The 16,793-nt window shown below is 38.2% G+C and overlaps 1 protein-coding gene across 8 annotated transcripts in view; it reads right to left on the minus strand.

Moving 5' to 3' along the window:
• Nucleotides 1-2,207: 2,207 nt before the first annotated feature.
• The window catches only part of STAT4 (signal transducer and activator of transcription 4), a 122,816-nt gene continuing 108,230 nt past the window's right edge, over nt 2,208-16,793 (minus strand). For all 8 annotated transcript variants that reach the window (XM_054478716.2, XM_054478719.2, XM_054478721.2 and 5 more), the window contains 10 exons: nt 13,700-13,783; nt 11,827-11,925; nt 8,791-8,926; nt 7,176-7,225; nt 6,545-6,639; nt 6,120-6,256; nt 5,588-5,779; nt 4,078-4,144; nt 3,602-3,710; nt 2,208-2,501 (listed from right to left, as the gene is read on the minus strand). In XM_054478716.2, coding sequence (XP_054334691.1) covers nt 2,475-2,501; nt 3,602-3,710; nt 4,078-4,144; nt 5,588-5,779; nt 6,120-6,256; nt 6,545-6,639; nt 7,176-7,225; nt 8,791-8,926; nt 11,827-11,925; nt 13,700-13,783 — 996 coding nt within the window. In that variant the 3' untranslated portion in view covers nt 2,208-2,474. The remainder of the gene's footprint in view (nt 2,502-3,601; nt 3,711-4,077; nt 4,145-5,587; nt 5,780-6,119; nt 6,257-6,544; nt 6,640-7,175; nt 7,226-8,790; nt 8,927-11,826; nt 11,926-13,699; nt 13,784-16,793) is intronic.

A 16,793-nucleotide genomic window follows, 5' to 3' on the forward strand; every position in this document is an offset into this window, starting at 1 on the left:
AGGAGGAATGCTATGGTTTGGATGTTTGTCTCCCCAAATCACATGTTGAAATTTGATCCCAATGTTAGAGGTGAGACCTAATGGTGGGTGTTTGAGTCAGAGGGTGGACTCATGAATAGATTAATACCCTCCTATGGTGCGCGGCATGAATACATTCTTACTCTGTTGGTTCTTTTAAGAGCTGATTGTTATAAAAAAGCCTGGCACCTCCCCACTCTCTCTCTCGCTTCCCTTCTTGCCATGTGATCTCTACATACACCAGCTTCCCTTTGCCTTCTACCATGAGTAGAAGCAGCCTAAGGGCCTCACATGCAGATGCAGGTTCCATGCTTCTTGTGCACTCTGCAAAACCAAATAAACCTCTTTATGAATTACCCAGCCTCAGGTATTCCTTTATAGCAACACAAAATGAAATAAGACACCCCCACAAAAATGATTTTTGGAGTACAAGATTCACAATCTTGAGAAATAACTGTTAACTCTGGGGTCAATAATTTAGTTTTGATTTTCTGAATCTAAATAAAAATAGCCACTTATTGAACTTTTATAACATGGCCATTGTCCATATTATGGAAAATGAACTGCAGACGTCCTTCATTTTCTACCCCCAAATAACAATGATGACTGTGATCACATAGAAAACCTTGGCATTCTGCTACCAGGCTCTATATTGACAAGTTTTTAAAACTTCTATGAAATAGGTAGGAGTCCATTGTACTTTTGATAAATTCCAGGGCAAAGAGCTTCTGCAATCTTTTTTGTCTAAATCCAATTGTTTAAGAGCACTTCCTGGTAGGAAATTACTTCTTTAAAGATAAAACTGTAATAGTCATGCTCCAGTTTAAATTATTTCATCCAATTCTGCTGCCAGTTGATACATATGTGTCAGGCAAATTTTAGAAAACCGGGTTTTGTGGAGAGAAGTAGAGACTGGGAGGATGCACCTCCAGTTAGATGCACCCTTCTATCAAACAGATGCCTCCACCCTAAAAGCATTTAGGAGCTCACAAAGGAGTAAAGGAACGGGCCTTTGGGCAGTTGGAGAGTTTGTTCCATAGGAATAATCTAGGAGCCAGTTGGGCACATGTGGGTGGGATGAGATTGCTCAGATGGAATCTCTCTAAGGGAAAGGGCAGGTTATAGTAAAAGCTTTTTTTCCTTTGAACTCTTTTTCCATCAAACATTAGCCTCTGCCTATTTGGTTTGCCTGGAGGACAGAAGGTGGGCAGAAGGAATGAAATAAGAGCCTTTCAGAGGGGGCTGCCATCTTTGACTCTGCAGTCAGGGCTCACCTTGAAACCTGGTTCTGGATTTTTCTGCAGCTGGTCATGGCAGATGCCTCAGTAGCCTTACTTCCTCAACTGATTCAGCAGCATCCCCAGGGCTCAGCAGGCATAGAGAGCCCTCCAGGTCTTGAGCACTGGAGGGCTCCATGCTATTACTAAGGACAGCAGCTGGGCAATGGCACCACTAAACATCCAGTAGGGGTGAGGCAAGGACCAAAATAGACTTGCAATTCACATACGTTACTATCCAGGAAACCAACTACCCTTCCTCTTTACTAGAGAAAATTGAAGGAATGGAACATCTCATCCTAAACCTCTTTCCCAGTCTCAGGTTGGATTCATAGGACCAGAGAGACTATTAGAGCTGGGAAAGATCATAGAACCCACATAGTCTAACCTCTTCTAGAGATGAAGAATGAGCAACCTATGAATAAAATCAGTCACCCAAGGCCAGAGTTGTTATTCTCCTAGTCCTCATTTCATGAGTTTTTTTAAATTATTATTTTTTTAACCCATGTGTCTACTTACAATACCTGTAAAATCAGTGCAGTTTACCCAAGATACCACCAGGAATGACTCTGGATCCCTCCTCCTGTGGAACCAGCAGCTGTTGAACCCCAAAGTTGGAATAATGTTGACATGGCACTAAGGAGGCTTCATAATTCAACCCTGGATGCCCTGTGAATTTCTGCTAATGTCCCACCACGACTTTTCTCTTGGATCTACTGTGATCACCATGCCTGCTAGCATTCATCATACTGATTGGCTTATTTGGCTTTTCCCTCAGGCCTTCTTGCTGAGGTGTAGGTGTGACTTTGTTATTCTTGACCTACCCTGAAACATTAACACTTACATCTTCTAGCTAAAATCATAAGTAACACCAGAGAGACAAAATCACAAATAAACCAAACACAGGCAAGTGAGTCTTCAGTTAATATTGTTATTAACACTGGTTTCTTAAAGTTGTCTTATCTTGCGAGTTTATCTGAAGCTTTGGTTTCAAGCATTTCAGTCACAACACTCCCAACTGGGGAGTGCCACGAGAGTGTGAAGAGAGCTTCAGATGTCAAACATTTCCTAGAACCCGGTATTTACAAAGCTGAAGAAATAAAATGTGGTTGTTGGGCAAAGAACAGTCTTTAAACTTTTTCATTTGCTTCCTTTCTTTGTGTGTCAGAGTTTATCCTGTCATTCAGCAGAATAAGGAGACTTCATCTAAAATTAAAAATGAAAATAATCTTTGAGGAAACTACTGGTTTGCAAATAAATCATTATTTCTTGTGCAAATAAACATCCTCTTTTCTACGAATTACTCCATAATTTTTCTATTACCTAGTTAAAATACTTAAACTAAGTATTTGCAAAAGTAATTGGGGTTGATCAGTCTAAAATAAAAGGTACCTTTCAAGGAGACAGAAAACTGTTTTAAGAAAAAGGCCTGTTTATCCACCAAAAACATAATGAGGAAATGGGTGCAAAATATAGCAAATGTTCAGTTAGACATAAATAATTTGATGATTTAAGGGAACTAACATTAGAATAAGCTATCAAAGGAAAGTGAATTTTTCATCTATGGAAATCTTCAGGAGAAGGACGAAAAGCCAGCCAGATAAAATTTTTTTGAGGCTTAGGGTCTCTCCAAGTTTCTATTATATTATTCTGATGTATGTTCACTTTCATGTAAATTGGGGGTTTGAACCCATTGACAGTATTGGTGGATAAGAGTGAATAGGATGCATCCCAAATAACATTATTGCATTAAAGATTATGACTCAGTTCTCAAAAAGGAGAGCATTATTATGCCATTGACTATTATTCATATATTATTGATGAGGCTCCAGGTTCTAGAAATGCAAGTCATAATCAAGAAAAATTGCAATTTTTGATGTTTGCGCTGTTAAGATAGCAAACTGGGTTTACTAGATAGTAAGTAACTAGTAAACTAGATAGTATACTAGGTTTATAAATATTGACCAATAAATGCTGTTTGCTAGAGAGTGGTGGGGAGTGAGGGGGCCCATGGTGCAAGTAGAGATAGTGTGCTTGAGTAGGGTATAGGAATATTTTGCCCTCTGGTGGTTTCTGGTGGAAAGAACGTAAAGCAGTTTAAGTAAGTGAAGGTGTCTGCTTTCAATACGCATAATATCGGCAACACGCAGGACCATCCAGACACCTTTTGTGTTATGCTCATGAATTTGTTCCAATAAATGTGTTTTCTCCCTACCCAGGCAGTATTTCAGCCCCTTTGATTCACACACCACCTTTGCATCACTGGAAATGCCTTTGACCAGCAATGGGAAATAAAGGGAACATACTGCAGTTTCAATTGTTGTGGGACTCAGGTTTTCTCTCAGCACCGCATACACACTTGGAGACATGGGAAGAAGGTCTGATGGAGAATGTGGCTCCGTTGAATCACTTCGACTTAAAGAGATAACAAGGTCAATATGGGCAAGGATGAAAAAATAATAATAGCTCACGGTGACTTACTATGTCAGGAACTCATTTCTAGGGCTTCATCTATTTGTGACACTGAGTTATCTAATTCATCATTTCATATCAGAACACTCAACTTACTATGGCATGTATGGCATATAAAAGGGGAATTTTATAATTTTAGGCACAATAGATTGTAAGTGTGCCCTGAAGGCTAGCTTTATGTATTAAAGGAAATGGGACATTGCACATTACAATGCTTTATTCTCAGTTATGTGTACTCTGCTCTACCTTTAAATCTCCTATAGGAAAGCTTTTTATAAAAAATATTTTACATGTGACTAACATTACTCACATTGTTGAGATGGGGATAAAAACGGAAGGAACATAACCTTTGTCACCCCTTTCTGTTGGTCTTGAAACTGGAAAACAAAAAGGCACAATGTTGGGGAAAAAATGTCAATATTATCAATAAAACTGGGGAAAAAAAGAGTCTAGAAAAATATTAACAATGATAAGAGGAAGAGAGATAACGCAGTTGTTTGGTGATACACAAAAATGTTTTGTTAAATAGGGACACAATCTTTTAGATAAGCATAAAATGTGCAAGAAGAGAAAAACAAATCTCTTGGCAGGCCTAATCTGACTTTACATATTAATGCCTGTAAACTGTGTGGGAAAAATTGAGAATCAACTCTATTACCTGTTTTCTACGTTTCATTTATGTTTGATTATAAGGACTGATTGAGTCATGTTTTGGGAGATATAATAACCGAGTTCTTTTCATTAAAATTGACACCAATCAGAACCTTATGATTGCAAACGTTTTTGAAGTACAGACGTCAGTGTTCCAAAAGTATCATTGTACTGTAGTAACAGTCATGTGCAACCTCACCTTGGAAAAATTCCCCAGACTTCTCTGGTATACCATGTTGAACTAGTATTTGTTCCAATTTTCCAACCCTAATTTGTTGCATTCATATTTGTTATTTCATTTTTATCAGTTGTTGAAAGTCACTGAAAAGCCACAGGTTTGTCTGATTTTATTTTCTTTTGTATTTTTGTTTATTTCAGAGGGCATGAAGTCAGGTGGCTGCAAGCCTGTGAGTGACAACTGTAGGATATTCTACATGATGGTGCCCAAAGATTTAGTGCTATAGATGAAGATTTTTATGGATTGTATACACTTTCATTAAAGAAACAGAACGGTGAACGTACCTTAAAATTACATAGTAATTTAACGAATTTTCTTTTATGTATTCAACAAATATTTACTGAATGCCTGTTTTAGCCAGACATTGTTCTAGGTCCTTAGGATACAACCAGGAAAGGTAGGCTGGGAGTGTGGGGGAGGGAGAGGATGAAGCAGAGATCCACAGGTCCCCTCCCTGGCAAATGAACAAATACCCTGAGTTGTAAGACTACAGTAAGGTTAAAAATATAAAACTTATAAACCCTGGGGTTCCTTTGCAATATACAGACTTGTTTTACTATTAAAAGCTTCTCATCATTACCCCCTCTTTCTTTTCCTTTCCCTCAGTCATAGACATAAAGCCTGCACCACTTCTGTCTTACAAAGGAGAAAACTGAAGCTCTCCAAGTGGCCGTGAGAGGCCCCCATGGCTATGGTGAAGTTTAGTTACAGCTGCTTATTACTCTGCTAGCGTTAGAAAGCCCAGCGGTCCCTTTTCAAGAACTGCTGACATACCACTTCATTTCTAAGGCTTTGACCTCCATATGCCCTTAGATCTTACAGAAATTAGAGTAAACAAGAAGGGGAACTTCATTTACTTTGCTCCAATATGAGGTTATTTTCCAAAATCTTAAGGAAAAAAACAAAACAAAAGCAAACAGAAAAACCTAACCTTCACAAGGCTGAGAGCTGTAGTGTTTACCGAAGGCTTTGTCTTTGGGAATGTCAGGATATAGGTACTTCAGAGGGTTTTCAGGAATGTTTTCAGCCATAATAACTTTGTAGTCTCGCAGGATGTCAGCGAATGGCAGAGCAGACAACCGGCCTTTATTGTAGGGTTCTACAGAGTGGAATCTCACTTCCCCTTGAAAAACAGAAATTGGAGAAATATACAGGTTCCTGTACACATTCCTCGTGACCATTTTTTCCCTGCCCACATTATCTTCATGCCACTGTAGTGACTTGTCAGTTCATGTCACTTCAATGTCAGACCTTCTGCTGTCTGGACAGTATAGATTGTGCATACGATAGACTTTTTGGAATTCATAGGTACCCTGTTCTGAGACAACTGCAACTACTAATATTCAAGCCCACTGAATACATCACAAACAGATCAACACACCATACACTTCCAAAAACTGAAATCCCAGTAACCAAATTTAAGAAAACTAATTTCACATGAATAAACATTAGTGCGTATATACCACTTTCAGAATGGTCCACCCAGGTGAAAGTTATTCCTCCGAGATGGCTTTCACTGAATCTTAATAAAAAGGTGCCAGGCATTTTATCCTTTAGCAAGAGCCGTTCCTTCTCTTTGCTAACAAAGCCCATGACATACCTGAAAATAGAACATGCATGATTTCATCTGATCATTATTGGATTTTGACTTATTGCATTTACAAAGAACAGACCTACAGTTTGTTTTGAGTGTAATCAAAAGTCATTCTTACCTGAAATACTCATATATAGATTAATATACATAGTGATACTCCACAAAGAATAAGAAATTGCAACTATTTTTTCTATAGTACTAAACATGCTTAAGAGAAAAAGAAAGAAGAAAACCAATAACAACAGAAAAAAAGAACATAATTAACTCATATGACAAATATAGCCTATAACTTACCCATCAATCCAAAGGGGAAGAATGTGTTTCTTAATTAGATCCAATATTGCTTCAAGCCATGTCCAGAAGGTAAATGATTTACCAGGTAAATGTTCCTATAGGAATAAACAAGCACTTAAGACAATGATTATTTAAGTAATAATGTTGATATAATAATTTAAGTTCAATTTTTCAACAAAATATTATCTTTAAACTGGACAACACCTTAATTTCTTTAAAAAATATTCTTGGCCTGGTGTGGTGGCTCATGCCTGTAATCCCAGCACTTTGGGAGGCCGAGGCGGGCAGATTATGAGGTCAGGAGATTGAGGCCATCCTGACTAACATGGTGAAACCCCATCTCTACTAAAAATATGAAAAAATTAGCCGGGCGTGGTGGCGGGTGCCTGTAGTCCCAGCTAATCAGGAGGCTGAGGCAGGAGAATGGCATGAACTCGGGAGGCAGAGCTTGCAGTGAGCTGAGATTGCGCCACTGCACTCCAGCCTGGGTGACAGAGCAAGACTCCATCTAAAAAAAAAAAAAAATTCTTATCTGGGAAATTCTCAAAACCCCAGGTAGTAATATAGACTTAGAAAGGAACATTGTATTAAAAAAATGTATCTAAATGATGTTTCCCCAGACTGTTTGTACCTTGCAGAACTTGGCCCAGGTGAGGTGACCATCACTGTAGCTAGATTGGACTGAAATGAAAGAAAAGAAAGAGATTTTTCACTGGACAATGAGATACTTCAATTTTGTGCTCAATTTAGATATTTTGCCTCTTCCCGTTCAAGCATTTCTTAAGCACTTGATATGGGTTTGCAATGTACTGAGTGCTAGGTACAGTACAAATACAAGACATCATCCTTGCTCCTAAGAAATTTATTATCTAGAAAATAAGCTTTTTGGTGGAGGAGCTAACAATGGCTTTAGAAAGCAGGTGGGTATCTAGGATATGGATGGGTAGAATACAAATTGTCAGAGGAGATGAAGGAGGCCACTCCAGAGAGCAAGAGTTATATAGGACGAAGCATGATGGACATGGACAAGGCTCATATTGGAGACAGGAAGAGCTGCCTAATGTCGGTAAATGAACATTATAAAACAAATTTGTGTAAGTTAGGTGTAGCTAGATTACCAGGAATGTTGCCTATTAAGATGGAAAGAATGGACTAGAAATCTATTAGATAGTAAGTAGCCATTGGCTGTTTTGATCCAGAGCAGTGAAAGGATGCAAGAGTTTCCATCTAAATTTTTAAGGACATTATATTCATAAGAATAATTTGATAAAGGTCTGAAAGGATATGGTTTCTATCTATACTACATGTTTAAAAGCTTTAGTCACTCTAACAAATGTTTATTGAATGCTATTGCTGCTTATGAATAAGGATCAAAACATGTATTTCCATTAAGTAAATTTTGTGATATTTTCCGAAGTCCTAATGTATTTGAGTACCTATTGATCCAAGAGTAGGTGCAAGTGGCAAGCATCCCAGCACCATGTGAGTCAAACTTAAATCACACATGATTCTACTTCTGCACAAATGGATCTTTGGCCCTAATTTAACTGGAAACGCATATAGTTCTAATTTTAAGTCTTTTTTTGGTGTTAAATATGTTAAACCCTGACTTGTCAAAATACAGATCTCTTAGAGACTTTTTAGAAAATGTTTGGATTATAGTTGGTACATGTAGTACCAGTGACTCTATTTTGCAAACTTTAGAAATCTCAGTCAAAGCTGAAACTTTCTTGGTATGCAGAATTAAGTATTGCCCAGGTGGTTTAAAATTTCTATTACATTTCCTAGACCTAGTGAAGGAATCAGTCATTTTCCAGTTGGTTAATGTCAATTGAGACGTTCATATGAACGATCATATGAGGCACCATTAAGGGTTCACCTCATATTTAGTGGAAGTATACCCTGGAGACTGGGGTGGGGAATAGACAGGGAGGGGCTTTAGACCTGGACAGGTCTGGCCTGCGGCTTGGTGCTGCTGTGTACTAGCCATGCAGCCATGGCAAGTCACTTGACTTCTGCACTCCAATCCAGTCATTTATAAAATCGATAGAATAAGGTGAGCCTTGCAGGACTTTCCTGAGAATTAAAAATAATATAACACTCAGCTCTGTGCCTGGCAATATAGTAGGCATTGAATAAATTATGATGATCATCTTTATTATTAATAGTAGTAATAGCGTCCTGGTTATTTAAAATGCTTGAGGGCCAAAAACAGAGGCAAATCCTCTCTATCTACCAGCTCTCACCTGTAAGCTTCTCTGCCAGCATATTGAGTTGATCTGAATTAAGGCCACGACCAACGTACGATGAAAACTGCCAGCTCATCACCTCCAGTAGTTGACTCAATGTGGCAGGTGGAGGATTATTAAAGAAAACCAAGTTCTGAAATAGAGTCAAGATGATGATTTGTTAATTATCTTACAGTGGGTAGCTAGTGAGGTATGAGCAGGGCAAGAGAGGTCTCCCCCTCTCCCCACACACATACTAAGAGTGTTGGGTGACCATTAGGTGATAGTCAGGCAGTTGTTCACTGTTTCGCTAAAGTCATAATTGGTCACAGCTGGTGCCAGGGAACAAGGGTGTCCTAATAGAAAACACCTAAAACTGTTCAGCAGCTGCCTAGTATGATCTCAGGAGTGGGGAGAAGTAACACAAGACCTCTGAAGAATGCCAACCCCAAATCAAGAGGTCAAGCTGCACACTTGGCTTCTCAAGTTGCCCGCTTGGCCCTCTTCCAAGTTGTACTTTCCTTTCCTTCCTTTTCTCACTGTTCTAAAGCTTTTTAATAAACTTTCACTCCTGCTCTGAAGCTTGCCTTGGTCACTCCTTCTGTCCTGTACTCCTCAGTTGAATTGTTTCTTCTGAGGAGGCAAGAATTGAGGTTGCTGCAGATCCATACAGATTCGCCACCAATAACAATTACGCTTATGACACTGTAATTCAATATATAGGATTCCTAATTTAAAGTCTTTTGGCAAACCTAAATAAACATAAAATATCATCTCATCTCTGTTGCTCTTAAGACTGATGTTGTCTTTTCCTAAAAGTCTCCTTGTTCTTTGAGTATAATATAATCAGGGCTCCATCTTTCTTCAGAAGCATACTTGACATCTCTTTAACTTTTCCGTATCAGTCTACTTATGCAAGTACTTAACACTGTCCAAAACGTAATTTGACAGATACTCTTTTCTAAAACAATATTCATCCTAAACAAAACTTATATCGTATTATTTAATTGGTTTATCATGGGGTTGGCACAAGTTTTACCTTGACCAGACCAATCATCCCAAAGTGCTAGAAATGGTAAAGTCCCAGGCTAGGGAAGGTGACCCTACAATATTATGATTAACCTCAAATACCTATTTTATGGACACCATAGTAGTCTTTTCTTATTTGCTCTACATAATTTAAAAAAAAACAACAGAGAAATGATCTCGCTATGTTGCCCAAGCTGGACTTGAACTCCTGGGCTCAAGAAATTCTCTTGCCTCAGCCTCTCAAGTAGCTGAAACTACAGGTGTGCACCATTGTGCCCAGCTAAATAAGAGAATATTCTGTGTGATCGACTACAGACGAGATTGTGCCAGAAACTGGGTCAACAATAGTGAAACATAAGACTCTGTCCCAGATTACTGGAAAACAGATGTGTGAAACTCAAGAAAGGCGTTTCAAGAAGAGGAAAGGAAGAATTCAGAAATCCAGTGCTGTGCCTGGAGAAGGCCGTTGTGAACAAGAGCTAAACTGGGATTAGATTAATCAAGAAAAAGAACCAATTCAAGAGATTTCAGAAGGTGGGAGTGAAAGAGGACACAGCATCCAACAAGGAATGGGCAATAGGAAGAGGAGGAATGAAGAGAAAGAATTTCTAGGGAGATGGTTTTTTGTGAACCTGAGAATGGTGCCTGGAAAAGTGACCAGAAAGCACAGAATACAATGAAGGCCTAAGGGCTTAGGTTTCAAAGCAGGATAGAATTAAGAGGAGAAATCAGGATTTGTTGTTTAGACTGGTTCTGTAACTAGGCTGTGAATCTGTGTTTTAGGAGCCGTGTATTATCTATAGCTCTAGATTCTCATCCTAGAGCCATGTAAATTTGGGATGATGGGTGTGATGACTTTGGTGCCTTTCTTACAGAAGGAGGTTGCTGAAGAAAGCTAAGTGCAGCACTGCTCTGTGAGGCTGGAGGACAGAGAAGTATCCCATCACTCCTTCTACTCCCTGGAGTTGGAAGAAAGCTGAACATTTGTAGATCTAATGGGGATCAGCATTTAATCTCAGGGGCATTGGCTGTCCTTCGCCTTAAAGATCAGGCGATTTCTCTGGTAAGTTCTGCTCTTTTTGGGGCACCCTGCACAGTCTTCCTCTCTGCAATTAATTTGTCTCAGATGCTAGGGCACTTGAGGAGGAGAAGGAGTAGGGCTGAGTCATTTTCCTCGTTGTTTCCTTATTAGAACATTGAATCAAAGGGAAAGAACACTAAGAGCTGATTCATTATGATCTTGTTCTGACTACTGGGATCTAAAGCAGAAGAATTCTTCCCTTTGGAGGGAACATTTGCTCAGAATTAAGAAGAAATGTTGTTATTTACATCTGACCTATTTTCTCTAGACCGTGGTGGTTTCCAGGACAATACACTGAGGTTTTGAAGGAGGGGTGCAAGGGGAAGTGCTGACTCATCTTTTTTGCCACTCCCTTCCCTGGTTGTCTTATAAGAAGTGCATCTATTCACTGCTTGCTTTGTGACTTGAGGCCAATTTTGGGTCAGTGTCACAATGACCAGATAGCATTAAAACCCAGCTTGAGCCTAGGATGGATGAAATCTGTAATCCACTTGAAAATGTGCACTGTCAGAATACGATTAGGCAAGATTGTTGAATATTCTACTTACTTACTTGGAAACCAATTCTCTACCTTTGTAGAAGAGACTGTATGGACAAGGTGGGACCAGAGCAGCTGGGGAGGTAAGAAGTTTCCTTCAGCTTAGTTAACACAGTCATAGGATGGCCCTGGAACTCTGGTACACACATAGTTGGGAGCTGACCAGACCCTCAGAAATAACAAATCCCTGTTACTTTTGCTAGCAGAACTCTCTCAGAGTCCACATATATCAGAACATACTACTTTAAATATGACATGAGAGGAAACACACAACTAGAAATACTAGAAATAAAGCAACTCTCACCCCACACCCCACTGGCATACACATGTTTTGATGCAGATGTGTTTGTTGGCAATAAAACAAATCGAATAGAATTAAAGAAGGTGAGATAGAAATAGAGTCTACCTGGGAATCATTGGTTGACACGTTGTACCAAATGATGGATGCCCAAGCATTAGGTAACTGACTGACATTGGAAATCATCACCACAGGCAATGAGCTGGTCTGGTTTAGGGGAAAAAAGCGTAGTTATTACAGGTAGTCCCACCTTACATTGATCTTATGCTTGACCCTCGCCTCTAAAGGGCCAATCTCAAGCCAGCCCCACACCTCCAGTCCTGATGTCCATGGTGCCCTGGTCACTGAAATGACTTTTGAAGGCCATGGAACTTTCTGAGCATGCATGAGTAAGGGCACAGAGAGGAAAGAGCAGGAATCCTTTCAGAGTGCTCAGTCAGGCAGCTTCCCAGTATCTCCCCTGACATCGTGGACACATTTATACTTTTTAAATGTCACCCACTGTCTCAAGTGCAATATATTAGAGAGTCTATTGAATTAGCAACAATCTTCTCTATAAGTTAAATAAAAGAATCTATTTTAAGTTTATCTCTGGAATGAATCGGTACCTTCAAATTATGACCTAACATCTAATTAACATAAACACTGGAAGTGGGAGGTTTCTATTGTAAAAATAGGAGAGATAAGCTATGGGAGATAGAGCCGTCTGTGCTATTGTTACAGAACTAACTCAATTTAGTACTCTTGGTTCTGTGGTTTTCTACTTTATGAGATAAACAGGCTTTTACAAATTAGCTTGGGAAACTAATCAACTTACAGTACTCTTTTCCCAATAACAGACATCAGATTCCTGTAGATGGTAAAATACCCATTTGAGGAACTTTAACAACTCATAAAAAACAGAGGTTTAGGGAAAGGAGGTGAGGAAGGGATCTATGAAAGCTTTTACAAACATATTACCATCATTAAGATAAAAGAGCAAAGGCAGAATTCTAAAACAATATACTCCACAATAGGATCATATTCAGGGTGTGTGAGATTGTGTTTGTTCATTCATGCACTCGTTCATTCATGGTGTCCTGCCTTCAAGGAGCGCATAGTCAATTCATGTTCAATTTAATTCCAAAAGTTTCTTTATTCTTTCTTTGAGTTTAGTGGTGATTGTTTTATGAGGATCAAAGCAACATACTGTAATGTTTCTATTATTTGTCTTTGCTCATTATGTTAGAGAAATCTTCCTTCTGTGAGTTTTTATGTACAAGTCAAATTTTTGAAAATATATTACTACAAAAAAAAAAAAGAAAACATATCACTACATGACATCAGTTCAAGGATACTTATTTCTCTTTAGGCTTTCCACTGAGTGTTCATGACTCAGGAAATCCCAGAAAACAAACAAACAAGAACCTGAGCAACAAATTATTTAATGTATATAAAGTTCATAATACTCTTGAGCTTTTTATTTTATTTTATTATTATTATTATTATTTTTTTTGAGACTGGGTCTCACTCTGTCACCCAAGCTGGAGTGCAGTGGCATGATCAGCACTCACTGCAGCCTCTACCTCCTGGGCTCAATTGATCCTCCTGCCTCTGCCTTCTGAGTAGCTGGAACTACAGGCACATGCCACCACACCCAGCAAATTTTTGTATTTTTAGTAGAGATGGGGGGTTTTACCCTGTTGCCCAGGCTGGTCTCAAATTCCAGGGCTCAAGCAATCCACCCACCTTGGCCTACCAAAGTGCTGGGATTACAGGTGTGAGCGACTGCACCCAGCTACCCACAAGCTTTTATCATATATATTTAACCAAAATATTATGTTAACTAGTGAATATTTGACATATTGACTTTCTAAATTAAAATAAAAGTAATGAATAGGGAATGTACTAAAACCTAGAAAAGACTGAGCTTACATCTATTAATGCTGACCAGTTCTTGCAAATGCCATTAGTAAATAGTGTATGTTCTTGAAACACCTACCTCCAAATCTATGGTCAGGCCATAGAGGCAGATCTGTGTTTCAAAGGTTATGGAATGAAGTTCTTCAGTCACCATGTGACAGCCCTAAGGGAGAGAGAAATAAATTGTTACCTCACAAATGCATACTCACTATCTAATAGAAGACTTGTTTCTATATAAATTAATATATTTATTAATAAATTAATAAAGTAAATACCCTCAAACAGTCTCTATTATTGAACATTCCCTCTTATTGTTTTAAAAGTTATATACAGTTTGGAAAATCTTCATTTCCCTAAACAGAATGATTTTAAGTCTTCAAAACAAGATAATTTCTGGCTTTAAAAATTCTAGCATAGTTTTTTTTCAGTTGAAATTTAGACAAGTTGTTCCTTATTTTAATATTTGAAAATTGGTCCTTTCGATTTACCAAATGTTAATAAAAGCAATCCATATATGCATAGGTATACAGATACAAGTCTTAGTGTCACAATGAATCTGTTCAAAAAGAATGCAAGACCTCCTTCTGGTTTAACATGGTAGGCGGAGTACATGTATTTTCCTCTGTTCCCTTCAGACACTCCAATAAGGTAATAGCTGGAGTTTTATTCACTTTCCAATAAAGTAAAACTGTAATCTAAATCCCTGAGTGAAAGGTAGGGGAGTGTAGAGTGAGGGTAGAAGAAAGAACCCAGGGGTTGAAAGCACTGAGCGCCCTGAGGCTGCAGAAAAGGACTGCAGACCAGGATGTGCTGTAAGAGCCCCAGCTCAGGCAGTGAGGTCTCCACCCCTCCAGACCTGGGCACAGGAAGGAGGTTTGCTCTTTGGAGTGGATGAGTCAGAGGAATTACAGAGGCTCTCTACATTCTGGGAACAAGGTCAAGCTGCAGTCAGGGGTTAGGTGTTGTGTGTGCTAAAGAGTGGAAGGTCCTGTTAAAGTTTATGGTTAAGCCCATGCTTGCCCCTTCTCCAACGTCTAGAGCCAGGCTTAAAAGCTCCTGGAAAGGTATCTGGGAAGTTTGCCAGACCAAGGGAGGTAACATACAGCTACTGCCTTCTATACCCAACATCGTCCCCCAACAACCCTTTGAAACAGCCAGATTCTAATAATCACCCTAAGTCTACAGTTCTCAACACGCACATAGAATTTTCAGGCTGTTTTTTAATGCCCTTCTCTTAATTATTAACAGCAAGCTAATGATCTTCAGGCATTTGACAAAGACTTTCACATGAAATAAGAATGCAAAAACAAAAAACTCAGAGGAAAAACAAAAAGTAAAAATAAATAAATAAACAAAAGAGTAAAAAAAAACAGTGAAAAAAGTCTACTGTATTCAGCTCAGTTTATTCAATAAATATAAGGCATGTTGAAGGGGCAGATCAACCATTTGTAATGGGAAGATAGTGCATAGATACTGATTTGAACAAACCCACTGTCAAATGGCCTTTTTTGAGACAATGGAGGAATTTGAACAAAAAATAGGATTTTATTAAGGAAGCATTTTAAAAAAATTATGATGTTGGTTTTTGCGATAAGGGTATTGTGGTTAGGTTTAAACATTTCTTATATTCTAAAGATACCTGCTGAAGTATCTATATTATACTGTACTATCTGAATTTGAGAACTCCAGGAAAAATGTGTGTATAGGTGAAAAATAGGTTAAATAAGATAGGCAAAATATTAATCATTGTTGAAGTTAGGTGATGCTTAAATTCATTCATTGTACTCTCTTTTTTTTTTTTTTTTTTTTTTTGAGATGCAGTTTTGCTCTTGTTGCCCAGGCTGGAGTGCAGTGGCACGATCTCGGCTCACTGCAACCTCCGCCTCCTGGGTTCAGGTGATTCTCCTGCCTCAGCCTTCTGAGTAGCTGGGATTACAGGCATGTGCCACCATGCCTGGCTAATTTTGTATTTTTAGTAGAGATGGGGTTTCTCCATGTCGGTCAAGCTGGGCTCGAACTCCCGACCTCAGGTAATCCACCCGCCTCAGCCTCCCAAAGTGCTGGGATTACAGGCATGAGCCACTGCACCTGGCTGTATTCTCTATTTTTGTATATATTTGAAAATGCACATTAAAACTCTTTTTAAAAACTATATAAAACAAAGATTACATCAGTGTAACAAGAATAGAATATTATTGTAAGAAACATTCTGAAAATAATAAAGAACCACTTATAATAAGAGAAATAGACAAGTCAGTAAAAAGATTGGACATAAAGTAGAGGAAATTTCCCAGCATGTAAAACAAATAAATAAATCCCACAAAGACGTCAAAAATAGAATAGAAAAGATAGCAAATAAAGAATTAATACATGAACTGCAACAACAAACTAACACAAGTTCTGGAAGGAGAACAGAGAAAATGGAGTAGAGGAAATGTCAAAGACATAAACAAATTGTAATTCTTATGTAGCACTTATGCAATTGTTACAATCACTTTGGAGAACAATTCCTCAGTATCTAGAAAAGTAGAAGATGCACATTACCTATACGTAACAATTCTTGTTGAATCATCTGATTCTGACTCATCTGCTACCAAATATATATAGCTCAAAGATTTTTTGCACTCATTAAAAAAAAAGACATGTAGAAAAATGTTAATTGAAGAATGTTTATAGTAGAACTGCTTAGAATGCTAAAATGATTCATCAATAGAAGAATAGCTAGCTATACTGTGTATATTTATAGAGCAAAAAACTATACGGCATTGGAATAAATGATCCACAGCAACATGAATCAACGTAGGAATGAGTCTCAGAAAATATTTTGTTGAGCAAGAAAAGCAAGTTGTGATAAAATATATACATAAGGATACCATTTATGTAAAATCTAAATTTATAATACAGAATAATATAAAGTATATAGAAACATATTCATTCATAGAAAAAGTATAAAGACATTCTTGAAAACAATAAACATCAAAATTCAAGACAATGGTTATTGGGAGGTAGGTGGGTACAGAGAGGAAAAGGATTAAAGGCGGGAGGAGTCGGTGGGGGTACCAGGTGTCTTCAACTATATTTGCAAAGTTTGAATTTTTAAGCTATTTGATGGATGTTCATGCTATTATTCTTTATGTTTTTACATGTTTTCAATAGTCTATAAAAATGAATAA

Source organism: Pongo pygmaeus, chromosome 11 (assembly GCF_028885625.2).
Source record: "Pongo pygmaeus isolate AG05252 chromosome 11, NHGRI_mPonPyg2-v2.0_pri, whole genome shotgun sequence".
NCBI classification, from domain to species: Eukaryota; Metazoa; Chordata; class Mammalia; order Primates; family Hominidae; genus Pongo; species Pongo pygmaeus.